Source organism: Anticarsia gemmatalis, chromosome 7 (assembly GCF_050436995.1).
Source record: "Anticarsia gemmatalis isolate Benzon Research Colony breed Stoneville strain chromosome 7, ilAntGemm2 primary, whole genome shotgun sequence".
Taxonomy (NCBI): Eukaryota; Metazoa; Arthropoda; class Insecta; order Lepidoptera; family Erebidae; genus Anticarsia; species Anticarsia gemmatalis.
In genome coordinates, this window is record NC_134751.1 from 7513644 (window position 1) to 7525705 (window position 12062).

At 37.1% G+C, this 12062-nt stretch overlaps 1 protein-coding gene across 9 annotated transcripts in view; it reads right to left on the bottom strand.

Annotated features, from left to right (window-relative positions):
• Nucleotides 1-10961, bottom strand: part of Rab3-GEF (Rab3 GDP-GTP exchange factor) — a 28490-nt gene extending 17529 nt beyond the window's left edge. For 8 of the 9 annotated variants that reach the window (XM_076116809.1, XM_076116804.1, XM_076116807.1 and 5 more), the window contains exons 1-9: nucleotides 10740-10961; nucleotides 3143-3352; nucleotides 2585-2765; nucleotides 2284-2425; nucleotides 1911-2058; nucleotides 1410-1567; nucleotides 959-1209; nucleotides 544-796; nucleotides 281-407 (exon numbers count right to left, since the gene is read on the bottom strand). In XM_076116809.1, coding sequence (XP_075972924.1) covers nucleotides 281-407; nucleotides 544-796; nucleotides 959-1209; nucleotides 1410-1567; nucleotides 1911-2058; nucleotides 2284-2425; nucleotides 2585-2765; nucleotides 3143-3244 — 1362 coding nt within the window. In that variant the 5' untranslated portion in view covers nucleotides 3245-3352; nucleotides 10740-10961. The remainder of the gene's footprint in view (nucleotides 1-280; nucleotides 408-543; nucleotides 797-958; nucleotides 1210-1409; nucleotides 1568-1910; nucleotides 2059-2283; nucleotides 2426-2584; nucleotides 2766-3142; nucleotides 3353-10739) is intronic. The other variant, XM_076116802.1, reaches the window with a different exon arrangement.
• Nucleotides 10962-12062: the final 1101 nt, after the last annotated feature.

Genomic DNA, 12062 nt, shown 5'->3' on the forward strand with positions numbered 1-12062 from the left:
AGTTTTCGATTTTAGTATTTAAGAAAAAAGTTTTTATGAAATACAAAATTTAGATTTTATTAAAAGAGTAAAGTGTAGGAGGTACCCAAATAAATATTATAATAAAAATAATCACATGAAGTCGTCACAACAGCTTAGCGACATCGATATAATTGCGCTCACGAGTGCAAAGTATCAGAAAAAGTTAGTGAATAAGAAAAATATGTATTATGTAGACATGAAAGTAGTACACATTCATAGAAAAATACTAAATTTCAAACAAAAATAATATATTACGTACCTGCTTCAAGTGATTCTTTAATACAGCACCCTCTGGTTCGGGGAGAGGAGGCAGTTCCTGGTCTGTTCCAGTTGGACAGATTAGTTTCGTGGCATCTAGATCCACAAGCCAGATGTCATCAGGTAACCTGTCACGAGCAATGACTCTGTTTAAAGGTTGAGACAGAAAGAGAGAAAGAAAGAGAGACAGGATACAAAAAAAGGAGAAGATGGACTCGCTTTTTTTCTTGAGAGAAATAAATCATAAAACAGAATTGCACTCACCTGAAATTCTTCTTATAAGTAAGAAACGTAGCCGGTATTCCGATGAGGAAGGGCGTAGGAGCCAGCAACAGTTGTTCAGCGCAGCTCATGCAACTGGGCAGGAGCGGTATGGCCGGGAACATGTACTCGAGGGGATACAACATGGCCACCAGCGCCATCACGGACATCGACAGCGCGTTGTAGTCGCGCGACTGAACCACCACTTTGTTCTCGAGTAGAATTAGCGTTAAAACTTTGAGACAAGTGTCGACACCTAGTGGGAAAAACAAGAACATTATGAAAAATTTTATATATTATTCTCGAATTATATGATCAAAAGATTAAAAGAACGAAACTGATTGAAAAATCAGTTTAGAACTATCATATGAAATGTTTATAATACATTAATTGTTTTTTAATGTTAAGAGACCCTTACCTAAAAGTTCTAGTGGTAAATGTAGTGGAAAATCAACAAGCGTGAATCGCGTATGATCCGGAAGCGCGAACAGTAGCGGCGAGTGAGCAGTAGGTGATAACACTTCGAGTTCCAGTCGAGTTTTCCCTGGTACGGGTACCGGAGCCGATAGCAGTCGTAGTATCCATGTTTCTATCTCTTTGACATCATGTAGCACGATGGTAGGGGTGTTGTCGTACGCTTGGCCTGTTAACACTGACCATACTGTATCCCTAAAACAAAGTTTTTTTTTTTTTTGTATAATTTTTGCTATATGTAAAAGTATAACTTCTCAACAGACGAAAACTCCAGGAATGTAATAAACAAAGCATCTATAATTAGCACTATTTAGTTTAATTAATCCTTCTGTTTGAAAGTACGATTGTTTCTAATATGCCAGGTGCTTGTATTAACATTTGTTTGAAGCACTTACCTAAGTATTTGTCTGGACGCACCAACACGTCGTGGACTGGAAGACTCGTTGCACGCATCTATTAACTTCTTTAGGATAAATAGGCACTCTCGGAATGTAGAGAAAAATGGATGATGTGATAGCAGGCATAGAGATGTTAGGGAATGATTCCTCACTCTCTGTAACAATTAAACAATATTATTACTTAAAGTATGTGTTATTTATTAGAACTTACGAAACCAAATGCTCATTTTCAAACAAGGATTACAAGGAATACCATTAGCCTTTAATAGACTCATCCCCAATTTCATAACTACTGAATAATCTCAAATTCAGATTATCTTTTCAGGTTAGCGTATCAAGTTGAAAATTTTATAGGCACATTGTTGTAATTTTTCAAATAAGATAAATTTCAGATACTGATAAACGATCAGACCCTTTATCTAAGCCGTGTAACAGTATCCTTAATCTTTTTTAGGCTTTCTCAAAAATGCACAATAATAACTCCAGACCAGATTATACCTGTCGTTTCCTCGTGGCCCTGGGGCTGGGTGAGTGCGAGTGCGAGCCCCCGCTCTCGGAGTCCGGCGCGGGTGCGAGACGCGGCGCCAGCGTAGCGCTGCAGTCACGCTCCGAGTCACTCGGCGCCACGTTGCTGCTCCTATAGTCACTGGAACATTCGCTACGTCTTAGTCTAACACCTTTTTGAAACAGCAGAATACAGCTCTGCTAATGCATATTCCCTTGAACGATGCAAGCAGTTTTTTTCCTAAAGTAATATAGTCATAGTAAACAAAACTATTGACTAAGAAGAAGACACTTATTTTTATCATATGAAGATGTGGGCTCCATTTGTAATTAATATTGTTATTAATCAGAAGCAATAAATGTTCACCTGGAGAATGCTGAGTCGGAACTCTTTTCCATGGACTTGCGCCAGGACTCGCGGCGCAGCATGCTACGTTCACGCGGGCCTGGCGCCGTCGCGCGCTCCACCGCACGGTAGAAGTTAACACAGATGCCATATCGAGTCTTACCTGTGATACAAAGACATTTCATTAGCCCTCATGTTCCATTCCGCAAAATAACAAGCAATGGTATATTTTTAAAAGACAAGTAGAGAAATACACGCGAAAAAAGCTGCTTAAAGTACCGTATATCCAACTGTGAGTAGGTAAGATTTACATTACACTTACCGGAATCCTTGTCAGTGAGTGTAAACACGAAAGACGTGGTGTCTCTGGAGGCCAAGTGTCCGGGAGCTCGCCGTGGACCGACGGACACGCAACCCTCGGGCTGGCAGAAATACACCATGTCAAGTGGCAAGGGGAAGTCATCGTGGTTGGTGAGAGGATAACGGCGAAGCAGTTCTGGAGCCTAAAAAACAAATTTATTCGTTTAATATCTTAGTCACAGCACAAACCCATTAACACTTTTCATTTTATTATTAATCCTGACTGTCAAAATCCTGATCTCCCCGGTAAGTTACAAAGGTCAGAGTTCAGTTGCTACGTGAAAAATTAATATCGGCGTATCTGATTTGAATAAAGGCGACCTGAAATGTTGACTTTAACTTAGAGTTAATTAACTTTTGCTTGGTTGGCAGCTGCTGCTTGCTGCTTTTTCAGAGATATGAATAATAAATAATCAGGCCTTCTTTTTAAAATTTTAGAACTCCATAGCTGATGTATACCAGAGACGTGAAAACATTAGGGGAATAACTACTAGTAATATAGCATAAATTAGTTTGTTACCTGTACTGGGGCGAGCCCCTTGCCCGAAGTATACGGTCTAGCTCCAACTATAGTTAGATAATCCACCAGTCGCGGACATAGCTGCTGTTTCTGAATGTCCATATTTGTACTATGTTACTTAAATTCCTTGAATTCCTATGTACGAGATTTCTCGAACCCATTATAGTGTACTAATATATTGCTTGTCATAATTATCACGTTTTAATATTTCTGAAATAAAAAAAATATATTTAATTTGTATTATTAATCTACAACATAGATATAATAAAATCGTAGCATACAATCAAGTACAGCTCTGCTTCTCACGGATTTAATTAACCTTCTACCGTTTTATAAAGGAAGCGAAGGGGCGCTCGAGCCCGATTTAATTATCGCTGTAAAACCTTTCATGATTCAACCAAAACGACGACTTTCATCTTGTTAATATTGTTGGAGCAGTGAAGGTGTTCCGAGCTAAATTAAATAAACTGACGCGAAATACTATAAACCTTAAAAGGCTTCGTCTAAATTCATTTATATTTCGTGCTCTTGCAATTGACTAGAACTTGAATCGATATCAACAAGTCGCTTGCCTGACGATGATGTAAAAAAGCCTAAGAAATAAGCGTCCTATGTAAAAATTACGAATTTTGTACTTTTACTTGTAAAATGTGAGTTTCCACAAATTTATAATAAGGTATTAACATATTCCGATAACATTCACAGTAGCTACTTCGCGTGAAAGCTTACACAAACACCTACCAAACAAATTATAACTTATCTTGCAAAGTTATCCCTAGAGTTTTCCGAACAAATTATCTTAAATCTGATTCAAATACATTTAAATGTTGAATCGTCACGTGTAGCCGTCCGTTATTGATTTACGGCAGCCGGCATGAATGCAGACCCGTAGAGGTGACTCGGCCCCCTTGACCCATTTATTGCCTTGACACATTTGTGTGGGGACTGGGGAGAGACGAGAGAGCGCCGCTATGTTCACGCGGATGCCAAGCTTTTACAATCCCTATTGCCCATAAAACCACCTTTTAGAGCCTTATAAAATGATATACTATTATTGAACATCTTAATAAACTGGAAAATTATGAGTCAATGTTTAATGAAGTTCATAAAATAAAAGGTAAATACGAGTAAAAATCGATGATCATCATAACTGTAACCTTCAGCAAAGCATGTTAAACAAACATATGTTTGGAACAAATTCAAGTTATTGATTTTCAGTTAAACAGCCTTTCAATTCTATGGTAAGTATATCGTGTAATGAAATTGAGTACATTTTGAATAGCGGTACGTTCGCAAACATGTGTTACACACGTTTTATAGGCGTCATAACATTGTTTATCGTGTAGAGTGCCGATTTGCCATTAAAAGTAATACCGGTTGTTATACATTATAGCTTCATGTATCACCCAGGTGTATTGAGGTTACAATGGGATATTTACTTGTTTTGTAGCGATGTAGTGAACATGTGAATAGGTCGGTAGGTTGCATGCGAACGGTATCAAGGACGTGAGTACTCTAGGCGTGGGTGGACAGATAAAGCTTAGAGAATCACGTTGCAGAAGATTTATAGAAGCGTCCCGTCCCACTATACACAAGGTGACAAAGGTTACACGACATTTATAGGTCATGCAATGAAATGTTCACTGAATGACAATCACGTATACCCACTTACTTACAACATTTCAGAATATCTCTGGTTCTACACATGCACCATATTTGAATTATTTACATACACTTTCAATGGTAGTAAATGGCTAGGTTAGGAGAAAGGTTAGTTTAGTTCAGTATTTTGATATTATGTACTTACACATTTTATAGTATTAGCGTTATTAGCCCCAACCACCTAACTAAGTCACTTTTTATTCGTTAACCGTTCTTTCACTGACGAACTAATACGAATGTATTTTACTTAACGATTACCGTGGAAATATCCCAATGAAGTTAAAAGCCTATTTATTGCCAAAATATTAATTCAAGCCTATGTAACAGAATGATCCACCAAAAGTTATATAACTGAGAAAACTTTACCTGAATTTAACCCCTGTTGCCGAGCATGACATTTTTATTTTTAGAAGGATCGCACGTCAGAAACCCAATTAAAAACATTGTAAGCCTCTGACGGCTTAATTTTGCATAAAAGGAAACCAACGTTGTCCAAATGTTGGAGCCATTACAGCAAACATAAAAGTACCCGAGTTATTATACAATACTTATGTAAAAGTACTACCTTTAAAATCTTTTAAACTCTAACAATATTTGCTCTTGTCATTATAAAGTGAAGTCCCAACAATGGATAAAGTTAAATTATATTTTACGCTTCCGCATGGAACCTTCATCATAACACAACACGAAAAAGGTAACTGTGTATAATGTAGGGAAAATGTACTTATTCATAAAGAAAGGCATGAACGACGTGAGCTAAAAGGATTCCATCTAAATGTCTAATGCATCGATTTAACGAGCGTACATAATTGCAGGCTCTGTTATCGTATGGCGTCATTGCTTCATTGGCGTGGGCGGCAATCTGGGTAAGTGTGCTATTTTATGACACTACCAATTGTACAAAATGTCGCCACGAATGAAGCCAGCTCAAGCTCAATTTAAAGTTTTGCGTCACGAAAACGTCTCCGTTTTAAGCAAGAAAAACAAACTTAATTTTACTTTTTCAATGTAATAAAACTCAATCGCTAGAACTAAACTAACTTGAAGGGTAAACTAGCCGAACTTTGTATAAACTAACGTAGGTACCCAACTAATACTGTAAAGGGCACCAAACTTCGGATAAATACTGTAAAGTTGATAAAACAACAGAAATAAAACAAGAAAAAGTTCATACATTTTCAGTAAACAAGGTTTTACAATTTAATTTAGTTTCTTTCCTTAAACTAGTAATACTCTGGAATGAATAACTACTTATAGCATAGAGCGCTGTTTTTTCAAAACGTGCGACCTCCTAAGTTCACACTACATCAAGGACTCTAGTAATCAATGAAGCGCCCCTTGAGATTTCAGGCCGTAATCTCTTCATTAGTAAGCTTTACCCGTGAGGCCTGTGTTTAGAACTAGTGTTGAAAAGGCTGGATTATGGGATTTCCTTGAAGTGTTCCTTTGTTCAAATACCAGAATAGTTCGAGGGTGAATTAAGTAACACACTACGCTTCGCACTTTCTATTGAATGCCAATTAGCCGAAAATAAAACACAGACCGAAATACCTATGAATAGGTAGGCAAGTCAAAAGCGATCGACGTTCGTTCAACTATTTATTACATACCATACTAAACGAATAGAATATTTCTCATGCCGGATCAATAAATGAACATTCGAGTATGTAAGTACCACCCGCCCGACAAACCCTAGATTAAAATCAATAAATTGTTTCTCTATAAGAACTGTATCTAGTTATATCTACAGACACTCCGCCTCAAACGTAAAGACACGGCCATTTTAATTAATTCTACGATAAACTTTTAAGACGATTTATGTACATTGGAAGTTGATGAATAGAGTAGAAAATATCAATATTGGATGCTCTACAGATTAATGTTCGTTCCAAGAAATTTATAACAAGTTGTTTCTAACGGGAATTCAATTTATGAACCTAAAATATCTAGGGGCCTGCCGAATAAAACATTACTACTGAGTGACATTATATTACTAAGTGGTCGCTGTAGACTGTAGGTAGACTATATGGACACTTAAACTAATGTGCCGGGTGATTTGTTACACATCAATGCTATAAGTTGGGACTCAGAGGAGTAGTAGTTTCTCACAAAAACAAATTAACTTTAAACGAAAATACCACTTTTCACCCTATCTAATACAATAGCCACTACACTTAACTGAATTACAATTATCTAAATGGCAGTTGGGGTCAGATTATATCAGTGGCAGCCAGCAAAGATAAAAGGCTACCTTTACTGGAAAAAACAAACCCACAACATAAACTAATTCCCGAATCTGTCCTTTTCAAGCAAAGCGTTTTAATGTCATTTAATCCGAGTAAAGTGTAATTAAAACCATAAGATGAAAAGCAGTACGCTACTCGTACCTTGAAGGTATGCCTTCATCGCCGCACGGAAATGAATGCCTTTGATCTAAAGAAGCATAGCGGGTATTGGCATCTTTGAGTATAGAGTGTATACGATAAAATATTGCCAGTATGCGGTACGGGAATAGGTAGGTAACCGCCGTAATCAGCATGAAAAGGAATAAAAATAAATCCGCAATTTTTGGTGTAATCTTAACTATTAACTAATAATTAACTAGTCTAAGAACACTGCCTCTCAGCAGTGAGACACATCATACTAATAGCTTGCCTAGAATAATTTTAATAGAAAAATAATCTCACTGTGTATTTCCGCGCTACTACCTGAAGTAGATAATATGTCCTGTACCTACAGAACGCGCGGATCGTACTGAACTCGACTAAACCAGTAAATTATGGTACGGAAAAAGAGGCTTGATCTTTACCATACATGAAAGTGCCGTAATTACTAACTTCACCGATTTAAAGAGTACAGGTAAACTACGTAGAACCTTTTGTTTAAGTACTTTAAGTAGCTACAACTGAAGTTAAAATGTAAAAATATCTAAAAGTAGAACAGAAGAATAGGCTTCGCAGCTTTCAGCCAAGTGAAAGGAAATTAAAAGATCGATCTTTGGCACGTTCCTCTCGCGGGTATGATGTAATGTGCTCATAAAACAACTGAAAGCGTAACATATTGATCTATTTCCAACTTGTATCATAAACCCAAAAAAGCGAAGCTTATTTATACATATATTATAAAGCTGAAAATATTGTTTGTTTGAACGCGCTAATCTCAGAAACTACTGGTTCGAATTAAAAAAATATTGTGTTATAATGAAAAATAAGAAAAATGTGCGCGGGTCAGCTAGTAATATATAAAAGTCAGAATACTGCGCAAAATAACCGTAACCATAATCCAGAGGTCAATAATACTTCAACAATAATTCATCATTAATATGGTTTCATTCCAAAAGATATTAGTCATAAATCAGAATACACGAGCCTTATATTTTTCGCAGACATTGATGGCCCTGAAAGCCACTAATCAAGACGGCTATTGAAGTAATATTTCATCAGACCGCCCGCGTACATAATTGCTATCTTAGATGACACTCGAGACATCGTCTATTGACAAAGAACTAATGAAAACTCCCTTGTCGGCTAGGTTTACTGACCTTGTTATCCACTAAATTCAAACCGACATTGGGATATAAAATGTAGTCTTATTTTAAGAGAACAAAAGTTTAATATCGAGTATCGTTAAGGCAACAAATTGTTGTTGATATCTTTTATACATCATATTTTTCGTAAGACAAACAGATTGAAAAAGCCTTTTGTGATTGACACGAAGCTTTATAGGTCTGTTTATATTGGATAACGGAAACTGTCGGGTGTCCCGGTGCAAATAACGAGGAAAACCTTGGGAAATTGCTCTCGGAAAAATTACCAACACACATTTTTTTCCCTTGTTACTTGTTAGACATGTTTTTGTTGTGGGTGACGCCTCTAACTTGTTATAACTTTATATTAGTTAGGTAGCGTGTATTCAGAAGAAATATTTTTGACGCGAATTCCTAGCGTTTTGTAACCAAGTCACATTTTGGTAATAAGTACCTACATCGTTATGTATGCCTCAAATACTGTACCTACTGCCAAAAATATAGTAAATGTACATTATATTTGTATTCAAATTTGTTCATGCTATGTAAATCTCAATGGAATGTCTACGTGCTTCTGAAGTCTGAGATGAATGACGCCCACGAAAGAGATACAATTATTTGATATCTACGATCTGTTACGAAGCCAATTTACTTTGACACTTAATTAAATATACTTGAAGACTATGCAGATAACAGTTATAAATAGATAGAACGGCTTGTTGACTCAGGGTACCTAAGGAGATGGGATGAATTTTAGTCTCTACAAAGATCTAGGTATCATATACTAATTCTATACTAATATTATAAAGCTGAAGAGTTTGTTTGTTTATTTGAACGCGCTAATCTCTACTACTACTACTACTACTACTGGTACGATTTGAAAAATTCAGTGTTAGATAGCCCATTTATCGAGGAAGGTTATAGGCTGTATATCATCATGCTACGACCAATGGGAGCAGAGTATCAATAAAAAATGTTACAAAAACGGGGAAAATTTTAACCCACTCTCTCTTATGTGACGCAAGCGAAGTTGCGCGAGTCAGCTAGTGCTTTATACTTGTATACAGTTAGGATATTATGATACGGGTGTGAAAAGTACAAAACAATAGTGAGATCGAAATGTATGCTGATATGCAAATCGTGTTCCAGTTAACTAATCGCACCTCCGGTTACGGTTTTCAGTCGAATGCTGTTAAAATAGATAACAAAAGATAAGCTCTAGGACGAACAGCAAAGGATAATAAATTGCAAATATATTTACATTCTTAATTCAATACTAATATTATGGGGATTATGTGTTTTTCAGTACAGCCGAAAAATAATTCGTTGAACTACGAAAATAAAGCGTTAAAGTCGAAAACCACATGTACGAAATGTCTAATTTAGAAGCATTCAAAAGGACTGTTAATGAGACTGTCGACCAATTAGCGCTACCAATTTACTGAGTTTCAGAGTGAGTAAATCAGTAAAATATTATTTCCAAAAATCTGTACGAAAGTATAATACCAGAAAGCTTTTATCTATAAATAATAGACGGAAAAAAATGTTAATTTAGGATGTTGATTTGAACGTTTGTAAGGGAGTTAAGGTCTTACGTGGGATGTAACCGTGGGAAGACGTCAGCTGTTGGGATTCCCGAGGCTGTAATCTGTTTCAGCGGTACCTTCACCGGATAACTACAAATATTTACTTCGTTTGTACATAAGAACCACAAAGGCTCACCAGTACATAGCCTCTTTTTCCTTGAAAACAGTTAATTATGTAGATACAATGTATTTACAAAGAGCCCTTAATCAAATGAAAGCCATGTAGATAGTAACATAGTATGCTATAGGTATGTCAGTCCAACCGCTACGAAGTCTACGCCTTTTTCAGGACTGTATATCAAACATACCTAGAACACTTATATACACAATCAATGATTTTTCGGTGGTTGTAAAGTCTAACATGAGATTGTTTGACGTTTGATCTGAACTATGGAATGATTGTAGAAAACTGTTTCAGTTTCACAACAACTAAAATCGAAACGATAGAAGGTTAATTATTACCTACTGAGGCTTCTCAGAGCTACGTATGTATATGTAAATACTTATGAGCTAGAGTAGCACAAATTAATCATCTATTAGCTCTGAAACAGTAGCTAAAATAGAGAAAAACATAATACTTATATGTTAATGTTGTACCACTGTTAGGTGTCAAGGTGAAAAGTGGCTCCTTTACCCGTATACACAAAATTATTTATTCACCAAATGCCCTATTTTTTGTGTTTCACTGGGTTACGTCACAAACACGTCAACATGACGCACTTGAACCACTTTCCACCGGTCCGTGGTAATGAACATCGTAGGGTGATCAAAAAACCACATCAAAGTTGGAGTTAAGTAAGGTAGGAAAATGTTGTGGACTCACCTTAAGTTTACACGAAGGCTGAATATCTTCTACATTGTAAGCACGTCGCGCGTAATAACGTGATATCGTGCGTATTGGTTTTTAGTACAAGATGTAACCGCGTAGTAGTGCATATCGCGGTACGGCGGAGTATGGCGGCGTATGGCGGCGCGAGTGGTAGTGGCATGCGCGGCCGCCCACGCTCGATACGCGCCGCGCCGCCGCCCGCCGCCGCCGTGCGCCGACCCGCCCCGCGCCGCACCACACGTACTACTTATGTACAGAAGACCCACTTCATGCGAACTTCATTATGAAGGACGTGCTACGATTACTTCTAATAAACGCTATGCTAAAAATTGCTGCATATCGGTAATTACGTGGCAAGTTCTTAGTAATTCAAACATAGTTAGCACGACTATATCTACACGGGGCTTTTTGAGTTTCATAAAAAAAAAACTAGGCTGGTACTGAAGTTCCTGGAAATTGGTGGTTCTAAGAATTAGTATCGATGCTAAAGCAAACAACAGTTTAATAAAACTTCCAGTAAACGAATAATAATCGTTTAGTACTACCTACTTCTATGATGTACGTTCATTGATTCAACGTGTTATCGGACGATAGTCTGATCGTGCCAGTGCGCAGACTGGGATCAGTCGGTAGCGAGGGTTTCTCTCTGTTAAGTTTTCCAGCCTGCACGCTTTCACCATAGGTCGACGGCTCTTAAACTACAAAAGCAAGCAGCTTTTGAAGCGAGAGGTCCTATCTATGTATTACAAAACTAATTGAAGTTAGGAACAAAAATAAATATTGGCGGAATCAATAGACTAGGTAAACAGTGTGCGATTAGAGTTATTGTCTGCCTCCCAACACTAATAAGCACTATATATGAATCCACCGATGCTTTTTCAACTTTTTATCAATAGACATCAAATCGTTATAATTACACTTAGGAACCTGGCACTGCACTAAATTACTGAACTATTACTGCATTTTATCTGGCATATTTTGTAAACCTTGAAATGCATGTAAATCTTTAAAAAAAAATGTTTTCCGTTCTGTGAATTTCGCTAGCCGCAATATTTTAGATAAAATGTTTCTATTTTTTTCCCTGTATACTTGTTCAGTATGGGAGACGAAATTACCACTATCGGGTGCAGTGACAGTACTCAGTAGCGTAATCATGGTCTAAAGCCATAGAGGTCCAAATACCACAATATTCGAAGACGTGCACGAGTAGGCCTTCTACTTCCAAATTTTGTTGGAGTACTGTCTAAACCGACGATAACTACCTTATTGAACTTTCCGAATTCTTGACAATCCATTGCGCTATGTGTTCCGACATAA